This window comes from Phytophthora ramorum (genome assembly GCF_020800215.1).
Source record: "Phytophthora ramorum isolate Pr-102 chromosome Unknown Phyram_PR-102_s0025, whole genome shotgun sequence".
In the NCBI taxonomy this organism is placed as follows: domain Eukaryota; phylum Oomycota; class Peronosporomycetes; order Peronosporales; family Peronosporaceae; genus Phytophthora; species Phytophthora ramorum.
The window spans coordinates 200794-214913 of record NW_027150671.1 but is presented as its reverse complement, the minus strand read 5'-3'; the positions used below and the strand labels follow the sequence as shown (position 1 = coordinate 214913).

The 14120-nt window shown below is 55.2% G+C and overlaps 5 protein-coding genes across 6 annotated transcripts; 4 read left to right on the top strand and 1 right to left on the bottom strand.

Annotated features, from left to right (window-relative positions):
* Window positions 1-4520: 4520 nt before the first annotated feature.
* Window positions 4521-6300, top strand: KRP23_15166 (uncharacterized protein; the record flags this gene model as incomplete). 2 transcript variants are annotated; one of them, XM_067886077.1, is made up of 3 exons in its annotated part: window positions 4521-5300; window positions 5388-5732; window positions 5806-6300. In XM_067886077.1, 3 exons carry the CDS (start codon window positions 4521-4523, stop codon window positions 6298-6300), a joined length of 1620 nt encoding a protein of 539 aa, XP_067736831.1. The 2 variants fall into 2 exon arrangements, with proteins under 2 accessions (XP_067736831.1, XP_067736830.1); XM_067886076.1 differs by having other exon boundaries at window positions 5803-6300.
* Window positions 6301-6491: 191 nt separating this feature from the next.
* Window positions 6492-8141, bottom strand: KRP23_15165 (uncharacterized protein; the record flags this gene model as incomplete). Its single annotated transcript, XM_067886075.1, has 2 exons — window positions 6492-7274; window positions 7338-8141. 2 exons carry the CDS (start codon window positions 8139-8141, stop codon window positions 6492-6494), a joined length of 1587 nt encoding a protein of 528 aa, XP_067736829.1.
* Window positions 8142-8654: 513 nt separating this feature from the next.
* Window positions 8655-10270, top strand: KRP23_15164 (uncharacterized protein; the record flags this gene model as incomplete). Its single annotated transcript, XM_067886074.1, has 2 exons — window positions 8655-9746; window positions 9824-10270. 2 exons carry the CDS (start codon window positions 8655-8657, stop codon window positions 10268-10270), a joined length of 1539 nt encoding a protein of 512 aa, XP_067736828.1.
* A 215-nt stretch (window positions 10271-10485) lies between these two features.
* On the top strand, window positions 10486-12160 carry KRP23_15163 (uncharacterized protein; the record flags this gene model as incomplete). The annotated part of the gene is made up of 2 exons (XM_067886073.1): window positions 10486-11619; window positions 11705-12160. 2 exons carry the CDS (start codon window positions 10486-10488, stop codon window positions 12158-12160), a joined length of 1590 nt encoding a protein of 529 aa, XP_067736827.1.
* Window positions 12161-12329: 169 nt separating this feature from the next.
* Window positions 12330-13901, top strand: KRP23_15162 (uncharacterized protein; the record flags this gene model as incomplete). Its single annotated transcript, XM_067886071.1, has 1 exon — window positions 12330-13901. The coding sequence occupies one exon, from the start codon at window positions 12330-12332 to the stop codon at window positions 13899-13901; it is 1572 nt and encodes a 523-aa protein (XP_067736826.1).
* Window positions 13902-14120: the final 219 nt, after the last annotated feature.

The following is a 14120-nucleotide window of genomic DNA, read 5'->3' as shown; positions in this document are numbered from 1 at the left end:
GCTACGGTATTGGTCTGAAGGAAAACGTGCGCAACGAGTATATGAAAGACGAAAGGACAAAGCTCTTCGTCAAGAAGCGCGTAGTCGTGACCCAGGGTGGGGCATTCCCGGAGGGAGGTGCAGTTATTCGAAAGCTGCGCAATCTCAACAACTTCTTCGCGTCGAGCAAATCACCGGAGCGTATTGCTCGTCTCCGTGACGTCCAAAAATTTCACAAGCTGCCTCAGTTAGCAGCTCTGATTGACATCGACGTCCGAGTTGCTTCTACAATCAAGTTATTCCGGCGCTCAATTATTAACTATCCTGCATTCCAGGCGTTCTTCCAGAACGCGAACGTAGCAAAGGGCCAGAAGAATGTCTTTACCTGTATTACATGTGCTGAGTGGGAGTTAGTGGTTCAAATGGAGGCAGTGATGCAACGTATAGCGGAACTAGCTCTAGTGGAGTCTCAATCGGCAACCATGCTGTCATCTACTATGTACGTGCTGCTGCGCGTGGCCTCTGCCCGTATGAATTCGTTCAAGTTCTCTTCCTACTGTTTGTACGGCGCTCGCGACACCGATACCAATGAGATGAACTTCCCGAGAGCTCCAGTGACGTTGCCCGATTTATCACAGTTAACCCAACGCTGTATTAAGCGCACGCTACATCAGATTGCCGAGCGACTACCACTGCCGTCTGTGCCGATGGGCATGGCTTTGCTTCTTGACCCACGGACAAAGACGGCTGCCAAAAACTATCTACGCATTCCGGATACCTCGGAAACAGCTACCGAATATATTTTGGAGGAGACGAAGGCACTTTTGCGCGTTGAGCACCGCGTGTTCTATAAAGGGCTGCATGCAAACGCTGATCAAGGAGAAGGTCACGTAGCTTCTGCCTCGAGTTCACCACGGGGAGAGTGCAACAGTAGTTCCGATGCCGAGGCCGACTTAGTGTATGGGGAGGAGGTCTCCCAGCCGGCCGAGGTGAGCACTGCTGACGCAACCCTGAACGCGAAGGCTGATGCACTATTGGGCGAATGGCTCAATCTTCGAGTGGAGTGGGCTGAGGTGGTGAAAAAACAGTATCCAAGCAAGGACGAGTTCGATAAGGTGCTAGCCAGGCTGAGCGTGCGCGACAGAAAGAGAAACGTTCGGGTGTGGAACGTAGAGCAGCTATGTGGACATGTTGATGTGTGCCGTTGGTTTGCAGAGGTCGGCGAGGAAATGTATCCCTCGATTGCGAAACTTGCACGCGTCTGGCTGGGACGAGGTTGCTCGACAGCGTTTCAAGAACGCGTGTTCTCAACCGGCTCATTTGTGATGAGCTCTTTGCGCACACGGACGGACAATGAGCGAGCCCAGCGACAGCTGATACTGCGTCATAATCGGCGTGAGCTAAGGCGCATGGAGGAAAGCAAGCGTCAGATATGGTGACGCAGACTTTGCCCAAATAGTAGTGCTATATTACTACTATAGTACTATTACTACTCGCGAAAATGCTCAACTAGTAGCTAGTAATAGTAGACCTGATTCTCAAGATTCGAATAGTAGTAGTAGTATCACTACTAGCCGAAATTCCCACTACTACCAAACCCTGGTCACGATGTTCGAGACCAAGTACCGAGCCCTTTGGGCGTAAGCATACACGTCATGCTTGCCCTGTTGCAGATCGAGGAACTCCGCCCTCGATCGGAACTCGTTTTGCGGGGGCTCAAACGCTAGTTTGAGCTCCTTGAACTCCTTGAACTCTTCGTACGTGCTGAAGACCTAGGGTCCGTGAGTCGGCGTCCGTACGCCCAACTCCTTGCTCGTCTGCCAAGACATGACATGGCGAACGCAACCTTCGACAACGGGTCGACGATACGTCGAGCCGCAATGGCAGTGTCGACCTCGACAAGCCAACGGAGGAGAGGTACGCCCTCTCTTCCAACGTAGCTGCTTACGTGGAGTTTCAATGACTCCACGCGCGGTGTGGCCGATGGCGACACCGAAGTTCGAGCAGCGGTTTCACGCTGTTCCTTCACGATGAAACCCAGAGCAACACCGTGTTGCTCCGTCGGTGATAGCGTTCGCAACATCGTTGCTACCGCCGCTTCCCCAATGACTGTTGACAGTCGTTGGAGGGCCTCCCACTCTGGTTCCGACAGGTGGGGGCAGTCTGCACGCGCAACATGCGTTGCAGACGTGTTTGGGCTACTCACGGACATGTTACTGTCCGAGGGCAGGTTCTCAGCCCCGCGTTCGTATTCCATACGAACGTGTTAGTCGGTCGTTGGACGGACTACAAAGTGCTACCAGGTGTAATGGGTCTGCTTAGACCCACTACTTAAGCTTACACGTGTGCGCACGTGTAGGAGGAAGCGTAGGAGTAGTTTACTTAAGTTCAGTATACTTGTATCCACAAGTATACTTAAACCTAGATAAATGAACCAAACGGAAGCTTTGGTGCTAAATGAGAACTGTATTGATTGTAAGTGGGGTTTCCTCCTAAAACTGATATTTCTAATGAGAGGTTCTGCCGTTGGATGGCTGGCAGAACCCCTATCTATTGAATGACTCTCATTGGTAGAAAGGTGTTACTTTCTACCAGTCATATGCCTTTTGCTATGAATGTGGACCACCTTGTGGAGTGGTCACCTGAATGTATCCCTTAGTGCATGTTGCACTAAGGTAAGAGGTGAACCGAATGTGTAGCCCCGCTACAGTTGCCGGCAACGATACCGAAGGCAGTCTTGGTCGCCACGTGCGTGAAGTGCGGCACGTATCACTCCCAGGACGATTTGAGGCCATTTGTCATCATCCATTTCACGTCACTTCTTCCGTCGCTTGGACCCAAAGAGGTCATGGCAACTTAGGCCGAAATTCCCCAGCACATCACTAATCCACCTATAGAGCGTATTTCACCTTCTCCCTCGCCGTATTGCGGGGGGAAATGACGGGTCCCAAGGAGAACCGACTTGAACGTAAATGACGTGTCCATCATGTAGAGCCGCGGCCCCAAGAACTTGGTGTTCATCGGTGCCGCAGTCCAAAAGTCTGCTACGATGGAGAATCATTTCGCCGATCCTATTGTGCTTTTGGCCAGCATGGCCTGTATCTGCCGCTTTGTTGCATCGCAGAGCTCGACTATGGCGTGCCCAATGACCTTACTGCTCAAAGCCACACGAGCTTCCTATTTTAGCATTAGGTCGCCGATTATCACCGATTCCTTGTCCTCCCCAATGCAAAACAATGCGCACTGTTTCCAAGAGTACGTACGCGTGGCCGAGGTCATCCTTGTATAGTTGGCTGCACTTGAGGTTCTCCAGTTCATCATCACGGGTGCGCTTTTTGCCAGCCTCGCCGGATGTGTTTTCGGAGTCGATGCTATGTGACTTCATCAGTTGCTGTGTAGATTGTGATGTTTTTCCCCTTGGCATCAAGACTTTGGCGCGCTGGCTTCGGCATGTTTCGCTGGCCAAGCACATCCAGACAGGAGTGCTTGCGGAGTTGGAGATGCTGGTGCCGCGCACGCCCCAATCGTGCACGAAGGACGTCTCATTGGACCTCGCAGCCGCCACACGCATGACAGCAGGGGGGGGTCACGAGTTCGTCGGGAGTCACGTGGCCACAGCTTCTGCTGGTTGGGCCCTAATCCTTTGCCTCATTGTTGGAGGGCGACGGCAACTTGTTTGCACTGAAGCTCGGAATACCGAGGGACGGTGACAAGTGCGACCAGCGACACGAGGCACAGGCACGAGGACCGCGACCACTTGCACGCAGCGGCGAGAACGGTTTGGCGCGTCTGCTAGAAAGATCGCAATTGCAACCATGATTTTAGCACCCTAGGGAATACCTAAACCAGGGCTGTTATCAGCCAATAGAAAGTTCCGGATCGATCGTGGGATATTGGCTCAACTTTGCCTCTAAATTCGGGTGGGAACCAGGTACCCCTACAAACCGAGTTCGTCATCGGTTTTGATACGGTTACTGGACGGTTTGGCCCAAAGTTCGTCCCAGGGGTGACTAATCCCCCGCCCGAATTAGAGAGAAACAGGGCCGATTGGTGGTTGGCTATCCGCCATCAATGCCATCTAGACTGCCTGTGCATTTCTCTCCTATCCATGTATTATCGCCGACGCGCACGCATCGCGTAGCCTCTATTGTTTTGGTTACCTTGTACTGTGCTGCGTTGGTTCGCCGTTTCAGCCAAACGCAAAATCAAAGAAAATTTAGTGCCGTGCCAATTGCTTCCTCTGTTCTCGAGATCCGTCGTTTGAACCGGATCTCGAGCACACGACAGCAGCAAGTCAAGAAGTCAAGGCTGCCTGTGGTCCCGTGATCCCCACCATCCGCTTCAGCTCGGAGCCTCCGATCACAAGCCGCAGGAAGTTCAAGACCAGCTGGCGGACATAATACATGAAAATATATCGTATTTCAGCCAACCGCTTCAACGCATCCCCCGCCGCTCCGTGAGCCGCTCCATTCTTCTCCGATACGAACTCCACTCAGGGCGCGCGCTCGAGCCGCAAGGCTTGATCAGTCTCCGCCGTAGCCATGGAGCAGCGGCAGCTAGAGGAGGAGGAGGAGCTCATGCAGGAGGCGCTGGACCTGCTGGCCGACTGCCAGGACGACGACTACGACGCCGCCATCTCGCGCCTGCTGCTGCCGTCCGACGACGAGCACCACAGCCCCGTGTCTGCCACGCGCCACGACCTGTCGACCACCGAAGCCGCTCCCATGCCCGTTCCACTCAGTCTGGGGCCAAATGCCGAGGTATCCCCCGCCGTGACGCCCGCGCTGACCACCGCCACCAGCAGCCCCGTGAAGAAGGTCCCCACGTCGGCCGGCAAGCAACGCAAGAAAAAGGCGCCGGTCGCCACCGCAACAAGCGGCGGTAAGAAGCGCAAAACCGCTTCCCACAACTCGAATCGTGCCCGTGACGAACGCAAGGAGGAGCTCATCTATCTCCGCAAGACGGTGCAGACGATGGAGGCACGACTGCGCACTCTGCAGCTTTCGCAGCGTCGGGCACTGACTGTGCCTGCGCCTGCACTCGCGAGAGCCGCGCCCCAGGGAGAGGCACAAACCTTCACAGAGGGGGCCTTCGCCCTCGCGGCCTTGCAGGGTCATGCGGTCGCCAGCGAACCAGCTTCGGCTGAAGATATGAAAGAAGACGCGGCGATGGGTCCTGTTTGGACCGAAATCGCAGCGCGCCAGTACCAGGAGCGACGTCGGGTCGAGCTGGAGAACATTCGGCTGAAACTTATTCTGGAGGGCCAGATTAAGATGGCCAAGAGTCTGGAGAAAATGCTGACCAAGCGTACCAGCCTTCGGGTAAGTAGTAGGGCCTGCTGTTGTGGAGATAGTGAAGATTTTCCTGCTAACGGTGCTGTGGTCGGGTTGGTATGTACAAACGCGTAGGTGATGGAGTCTATTCAGGGTAAATACTTGACAAGCTTGCAGCACCGTAAACCTACGTCGACTGAGGAAGAGGACGAAGCGGCCATTTTTGCACGCCTCGAAAAGGAGCTCGAGTCTGCCCTTGATGAGGTAGACGTCGTGTTTGAGGCCAATGGGCTTGCGCGTATGGAGAAGACGTATGCTGACGCGCAAGTACGGCATGAGAATGGCACCACCGTTATGGAAATCTTCGCCAACAAGGTTGTCCCTTTCAGCGTGGAGGCCACGGGCCACGCAGTTTGGGAACATTTTGTCCACTCCATGGATCACATTCCATCGCGGTTCGTGTACCAGAAGCAGCTCAAGGTACAGTGTTTACCAACTGGACAACTGTACTGCGGGAGCTGGACTAATTACTTTGAGTATTGCCACGTAGAAGACAGAAACAACGGACGACACGTTGATGGAGAGCTTTGGCCTCGAACTTGTCGGCAGTCGCAACGCCACTGCTGCATTCCGCGTTCGTCAGATCCGCCGGAAATTTGTTCAACCTCATCGCGTCGTGATCGCATGGCCCATGTATTCCGAGGCACTGGAGCTCTCGGCTGAGCCCACGAAAGGTGTTCGCCTTCATGAAAAGTGTTTTACTGTGGTCAAGGCTCTTCCGAACGCCACCGGTCGCCGTGGCGCTCTAATACAAACGTGCTACGTTCTCCGCCCGGAGATTTACGGTCATGTTGCGGACCGCGAGCGCATTCTCACCACTCTAACGGACTTTTTGCTAGACTCTGTCTCACATACAATTAGCTCAAGCCACCAAATGATTGAGAACTACCTGTTGGATGGCGCGCTCCACTTTCGCGCTGAGCCAACCTCTCTGACGCAGGTGGCGATCCAAGAGAGTGCGATCGAGGAAAAGGCCGCAGACAAATAGATCGATAGATTGCGTGCAGTTGCTAAGACACGGAGCCTCCTGCCTGCTAGACTTACTAGGTGCTTGGTACGAGACTTTGTACAACACATTTTGTAATTAACGTTATCGTTGAAACTTGGTGAACTCCGATGTGACTTGATATGCTGCACAACGTTCGATCAGGTTTCTCGGTATCCAACTCTATCAGAGCGTTAGATCCGCTTCTTGAGTGCTCCACTAAGAAGCACGTTTTCGATCATTTGGTGGCTCGCACTAATGCTACCGCTCACGGAGCTAAGCACAAAGTCTGTGAGCGCACCGACCATGCGATCCTGATCTGGTCCATTGCGGCCATGTAACTCTGGCCGAATGATGTAGCACGTCTGCATCAGCGTGCAGTCCTCTTGGCCTGTAGCGGGGTGCTTGATCACGATGTAGCCTCTTTCCAGGAAACGAATTCCTGGCGTTGGCTCAGCCGAAAACTCCACCGTGTCTGTGATCGTACGCCAGACAACAAGAATGCGATCGTGCTCCAAGTATCGCCGGATAATGTGTTTCACATGGAAATCGCCATTCGTATGCCCGTCCGTCATCTCCAGTCCATATCGCTCAACCACGGTGTCGTCGCTAGCTTCGATATGCAGCGGTTGCTTCTCGTAGTACGTGCGGTGAGGCATGTGATCCATCGAGTGCGCGAAGTGACGCCACACAGCCTTGCCTGTCGTTGGCATATCGAACGGCATCACCTTGTTCGCGTAGATTTCCATCACCATGCCTCGACTGGCGTCGTGCTCGATCTTCGCTGTGCGGTGGGCCGTTTCCATTCGCCCCAATCCATTGGCTTCGAAAACAGCATCCAGCTCCTGCCGAGATTTTTCGATCCCGGAGAGGAGCATATCAAAATCTGCGCGGTCGTCTCGGACCGCGTTGGGCCCCGGCGCGGATGACACACGACGAATTCGTTTGCTTGGGCCGCCCAACACCTGAAGAGTGTTCTTAAATCAAGGAACGGCGTCAGTAAAAACAACCTCTCATCACGAGGCATGAGGATACTTTACTCGTTCGTTCTGACGCTTCCTGAGAATGCGCTCGAGGCTCTTGGCCATCTTGATCTGCTTTTCCAAGACCAACTTCAGCCGCACGTTCTCGCGCTCTGCCTTCTGTCGCTCTAGTGCCTGGCGTTGCGCCATGTCCCCCCACACCACAGCCATGTGCGCAGGTGAGGCCCTGCTGGCCATGGGGGCCGCCACTGACGAGAACGTTGCGGATAGCGTACCGGTAGACAGCTTGGCGGCGCGCATGGCAGCCAGTTTTCTCTTCGCTTTGACACTTTGCAGTTCTGCTGCCGACGCAGGGGCCGCAACGGACGAAAACGGTGCCGACGCAGTCTTGGGCTTGTCCGTGTCGCGCAGTTGGCCTAACTGTAGTTGTAGGTCTTTCACCTTCTGTCGCAGATACACGAGCTCCTCTCGTCGAGCATCTCGTGCGCGGTTCGAGTATTTCCGTGGCTGTTTAGGCTTCTTGCCCTTGGGGTTCAGCGTCGGGCTGTTCGTGACCAAGCTGGGGTTATCTGTGGAGGAGTTTGGACTGCTGCCAAGAGATGAAAGGCCCAGTGCAGAGTTCGCTCTCGGGTCCACGCCCTGCTGAGGCAACATGAGTGGCTCCAAATCGGCGATGGGCTGCTCCGTGAGCGTCGGCAGCTCCAAGTCCTCGTCCAGCTCACCGCCGAGTCCCAGATCTGCTAAGTCCAGTGCCGCATCCTCCCCTAGCAGCCACTCAGTCGACGTCTCGCAGTTCGCCAGGAACGAGAGCGCCTCCTCCAGCGTCTTGGCTTCCTCCTCGTCCATCGCCTCCAATCGCATCCTCCAATCGCGTCAAGAGAAATGAACACTGATCCTGCTGCGTATCGAGCCGTTCCAGGCTGTACCCATCGGCTGGAATCCAGCCGATGTACGCCAGTTCATGACAGATATGAGGTCGTCGACTACTGTAATTAATCTTGCATCTGTATGTGATCAATGCAATGGATACGGAGGCGACTGAACCAATATGTCATATCATAGGTGGAAGATGCGCAATAATTGTTGTTGACTATGTACGGTATCTTCCTGCTGCAGACGAAGATGCTCGCCCTCGCCTTCCTCGCCCCCGCTATTATTTATTAATACTACGCAGCCCGCATAACCTGCCTGCTTGCGCCTGTTCATGCTGGTGCGAAGGCGGGCTGATCAGGTTGATGTTCAAGCGTGCAGCCATTCGATTGTGTCGTCGGGTTGTGACCTGTCAAACGATCGACCAGCCGGTGCTCGGCTGCGTTTCATAGAACTCGCAATTATTTCCTGCTGCAGCGCTGACCGAGAGGTACGCCGCCCGAGATGGCGCTGCTGCTGCACGACGACGAGGTGGAGGCGCTGGAGGCGGCGCTTTCCTTCGTGGACGACTTCCCGCACGACTCGCCAGCACACGGAGATCTACTGCACGACCAGCTCCATGAATCTCCCATGCTGAGCTCCCCCGCGACGGAGTCAATTCCCACCAGTGTCGAGATGACTGGAGGAGGGGGCGACGTCGTTGCGGACGAGGAGCTCGAGATTCTGCTGCTGGAGGTCGGGCTTTCGAGCTCTCCTGGCGCGTCATCGGACGTGAAGGCGGAGCCGGCAGCGTTGGTGGCGGTCTCCGACGACGGCAGCTCGAACAACAACACCGCAAACAATGGTACAGTCACGCAGGTCAACGTCAACGGGGCCACTCGTCGGGGCTCTCGCAGCAGCGGGGAGGCAACGAGTGGGAAGACAAAGAGGCGCGTGCGGCTGAACCCGAACCGAGCGCGCGATAACCGGAAGAACGAGCTGGCCTACCTGCGCAACAAGGTGAACCAGATGGAGGAGCAACTGCACTCGCTTCGTCAGCAGTACATCGAAAACAAAGATTCAACCACCGCAACCACGACGACAAAGTCAATTGTAGATACAGTGGGGATGCCACCCGTCTGGCGCGATATGGCAGCGACCCAGCAACTACGACGAGAGAAGGCTGAGCGCGAGAACGCGCGACTAAAGCTAGTCCTGGAAAGCCAGATCAAGCTGGCGAAGAGTATGGAGGCGGTGATGCAAAGGCGGACGCGGCAGCAATTGGCTGGGTTTAATGGCGTCGTGGGAGAAGGTGTCGGCAGCGGACAAGGCTCCACGTGGGACCTTCTTCTTGACAAGGACACTTACGATACGCTACTTGCTCGCGCAGAGGCAGCATACGGTGAGGTTGACGACGTTCTCGCAGCTAACGGCCTCAAGTTCTTGGAAACAGCATGCACGAACGCTCAAATGCGCGAAGGACCACAGGGTATGTACGTCGATATCTTCACCAACAAGATGTTGCCGTTCAACTTCAACACGGCTGCCGAGGCCGTATGGAGCCACTTCCGCGGCAGCGAAAAACATCGCGGAAACCTGTATGAAAACTTCTCCAAGGTACGGGTGCCGAGTATTGAGGCGACTTAGATTGGAGCGTTGTTTTCTGACTGTGCTCCTGCGTATTAACCTCCAAGGATCTCGAGTCGTCTTCCGATACAGTTGCTGAGATGTTCGCGATTGAGTTCATGGCCAACGACTTGGCCGCAGATTTCCGCGTGAAGCAGGTCGTGCGGCGCTACATGGAGGCAGATCGACAAGTTGTGGTCTGGGTGTCCACTGCTTCCGCGTTGGAGACTTCCAAGTCCCCGTTCGCCAGCTTCGGATTTCGCGAGAAAGGATATGTGATCAGCAAGCGCGTGCGGGGCCGCGACGATTTCTCCATGTTCCAGACGTGCTGCCTCGTGTCGCCGCAAATATCTGAGGGAGGCACCTTCGACCTTTCGACTGTCGGCACGTTCACAGAGTTCGTGCTGAGCTTCATGGTAGCCACCATCACGTCCAGCCAGCAGCTGATCGAAAATGTGCTAATGGACCAGTCGTTATCCCCAAAGAAGCAGGCGGAGGCGCCGTCGGGCTCGTGATTCCATATTGGCAATGACCATCAATAGAGAGCAAATTATGAGTGTCATTTACCGTGATTGAATTCATTCATCGAGCTGCGTGCACAACCTGGTTTCCTAGCATCATGCTCTGCCGTCTGGCTTATCTGCGATACGAAGTAAAGAACCGGACCAATAATTGCAGCAATAACTGTCGTGTTTGGGCATTCACTTCAAAAATAATCAATTCCGACTCCATGCCACTACTGCTGGGCGACGACGAAGTGGAGGCGCTGGAGGCGGCGCTGTCGTATGTGGATGCCCTCCCGATGGCCAATGGATCGGCGCTTCCGACTCAGGGCAACTCGGCAACGACGGCGACTGCCGATAGCAACGGGGCCCTCGGAGTTGCAGCAGAAGGAGAGGTCCGACTAGGCGCGGAACTGGACCGATTGCTGTTGGAAACGCTCTCGTCTTCGTCAGAGCATGACAGCGACACGACTGCGCAGCTAACGACGTCCACCACGTTGACGATGGAGGCGGCAGCCAGGCATGTCCTGCCGGAGCCTCTGCCGCCTATGGTGGCGAATGTCGGAACCCCCGACGTCTCCGGACAAGGTCGTCGCAGCACCAGAGCCACAAAAAACACAACGACGACTCTGGCCAAGACCAAGCGCCGTGTCAAGGTAAACCCGAACCGAGCACGCGACGAACGCAAACACGAGTTGGCGTACCTTCGCAATAAGGTGGAGCAAATGGAGCGGGAGTTGGAATCGATGCACCATCGCCGACGGGCTCGGGGCATCTGCAACGGTGAACCGCCACCAGCGTCATCAGGCAGTACATCCCAAGCCTTGACCTCACCTCTCTATTCCAAGCTTGCTGCCTCGTCCTCCAGAATGCCCTTCATTTGGAGAGACATCGCTAGTCGCCAACAGCAGCGACGAGAGAAGTCCGAGCGCGAGAACGCGAGGCTGAAGCTCGTGCTGGAGAGTCAAGTGAAGCTGGCAAAGAGCATGGAGACGCTGCTGCAGAAGAGAGCTCGGCAGCAGGTCTCTGGTTGCGCTGAGGTGGCTGGTGCATCTGGAGACTTGTCATCGCAGGGGTGCACACTCGACTTCTTAGTCGACAAGGACACTTACGAGGCGCTCATTACGAGCGTCGAGACTGCTTACGCCGAGTTGGAGGCCGTATTCACCACTAACGGTTTGATGGGGTTGGACACTCCCTGTAGAGATGCCCGGATGCGTGAAGGAGCCAGCGGGATGTACCTCGATGTTTTTGCGAACAAGGTGCTGCCGTTTGAATACGAGGCCGTGACTACAGCGGTGTGGAACCATTTCAAGGGCAATGATAAACATCGCGGCGTGGTCTACGAGAACGCGACAAAGGTACGTCTTCGACGGCTCGAGGTGGATGGTCCTTACCTGACGCCTTTTGGTTTTGTCGCGGTTGTTCGTCTTGTTGCTATTGTAGAATTTAGAGACTTTCTCGGACACTATCATGGAGGCGTTCACCATGGAGTTCTTGGGCAAAACCACCACTGCAGATTTCCGTGTCAAACAGGTGATTCGACGCTTTGTCGAGACTGACAAACAGGTTGTGGTGTGGGTATCCATAGGGCAAGCGTTGGACCCGACCAACTCGCCCTTCTCCAGCTTTGGCTTTGTGGACAAAGGCTACGTCGTGACGAGACGGCCCACGTCGATCCCCCCGGGACACGGCGACTTCACAGTTCTGCAGATGTGCAGCCTCGTGTCGCCGCAGATGGCCACAGGCTGCCGCATCGACATGACCGCTGCGGGCGACTTCACCGAGTTCGTGCTCAATGTCACGGCGGCTAACACCACTTTCAGTAACGAGCTCATTGAGAACGTGCTGCTCGACCAGGCGCTAAACAGACACCAGGGAGAGACCAGCCTCGCCGCTTGAAATGGCAGGCCATAGATACATGTAATGCCAAGCAAATGAACTTGTCGTGATTGACTGACCTTCACTCATGACGCATCAGCGGTGAATCCACTCATCACCGCCTAGAAGCTTCGATTTGTCTGCTCGAATCCTGGCATTCTTCAAGCAGCGCCCGCGGCAGCAGACCACGATGGCGTTCTTGCTCGAAGGGGAGACGGACGAGACGCTGGCCGCGGCGTTGGCGTTCCTAGACGAGCAGCAGAACCCCTTCGCGCCCGCGCAACAAGAGGCGATCCCCGAGCTCGAGCCCATCGATGACAGCCCCGTGCTCCCATCGCTGGACGACCCTGAGGCCGCCGAGGTGCTGGACGCGCTCAGTGCGGAGCTGCCTGCACTCAGTGACAAGGGGCTGCAGGTCGAGAAACGTGTCAGCTGTGGTGGCGCCTTGGCTGCAATGGCCCCCAGGCTCCTCTCCCAACGCCGCTTTAGGCGCCACCAGGTGGCCCCGTGTCCTCCTCCTCAGTCTGCACCCCCATCTGCTACTGCCCTTCCTACCGAGCCCACCAAGACTACACCCAGCACCCAGAAGAAGCCCTACGTGCGCAAGAAACCCCTCGGATACAACCCCAACAAGGCGCGAGATGAACGCAAGCTGGAGTTGGCTTACCTGCGCAATAAGGTGGTCGACATGGAGCTGGAGCTGCAGAAACTGCAGGAGATCAAGGGCAGCAAAGGAACCCTAGAAAGGGGACCCGAAGCAAAGTCACCCACTTCAAATACCACCTTGGCTGCAAAGCACGACACTGACGATCGGGTGCCCCGCGTCTGGGAGAAAATGTGTGCTCGCCAGCTTGAGCGGCGAGTGAATGCGGAGAGGGAGAACGCTCGCCTCAAAATGGTACTGGAGGGTCAGATCAAGATCGCTAAGAGTATGGAGCAGATCCTCAAAAAGCGCACGGTGCTGCGTTCCATGGAGTCCTGCGGCAGCAATAAGCGCACGAAACACACGAACCGTGTGCCTCGGCCGTCCGATCCTCGTGCTGACGCTAAAATCTTCGAAGTGCTGCTTGCCGGCGTCGAGGCTTCATATCGGGAAGTTGACGCTGTGTTCGAAGCCAATGGTCTTGGCCGCACTGAGGCTCCGAAGAGCGACGCCCAAATGCACGACGGCGTGAATGGCATGCACCTGGAGATCTTTGCCAACAAGATGCTGCCGTTTGGCATGCATGCTACGGGTGAGGCCGTGTGGCAACACTTTAAGGGCACAGATATCCCCTACCGTTGGTATCACTCCAAATCCGCCGGCTCGATCGAGTCCACAGAGGACACGATGGTCGAGAGCTTCGGCATGGAGATGTATGATGCCAACAGCAAGACAACAGCCGAATTCAACGTCAAACAGATCCTTCGTCGCTACGTCGAGGAAGATCGCGTCGTTGTGGTGTGGCGCTCGCATATTGAGCCGCTCGAGTTCTCCAACAAGCGGTTTGCTGGTATTCATTTCCAGGAAAAAGGCTACGTGGTCATTAAACCGCGTGCTCACAGCTACGATAGTGCCGACGACGATGACTTCACCCTGGTACAGACGTGCTACATCATCACCCCCGATCTGTCCGATCAAACGCTGAACGACGATGCCAAAACTGGTGCTCTGACCGAATTTGTGCTGAGCTCGACCGCTGCTAATATTTCCGCCAGTAACGAGATGATTGAAAACGTGCTGGTTGACCAGGCACTGCAGCAGCGAAAGCGTCGTGGGTAAGACGTGGCACAGCCGATTCAAATTTGCGTTAGGCCTTTGTGTACGCATCTATTGCTTGAGTATTCATTTTTTCATTGCAGCTAGGACTGATTGTAAGTTTCATTGAAGTCATTCCGATATACAACAGAAACGTGGTGTCCAGAATTCCAGAGTCAAATTTGCGATGCATTGGCTTGGACGAGGTGCCCGATCTACAGAAATCTATCACTGATTGGATCG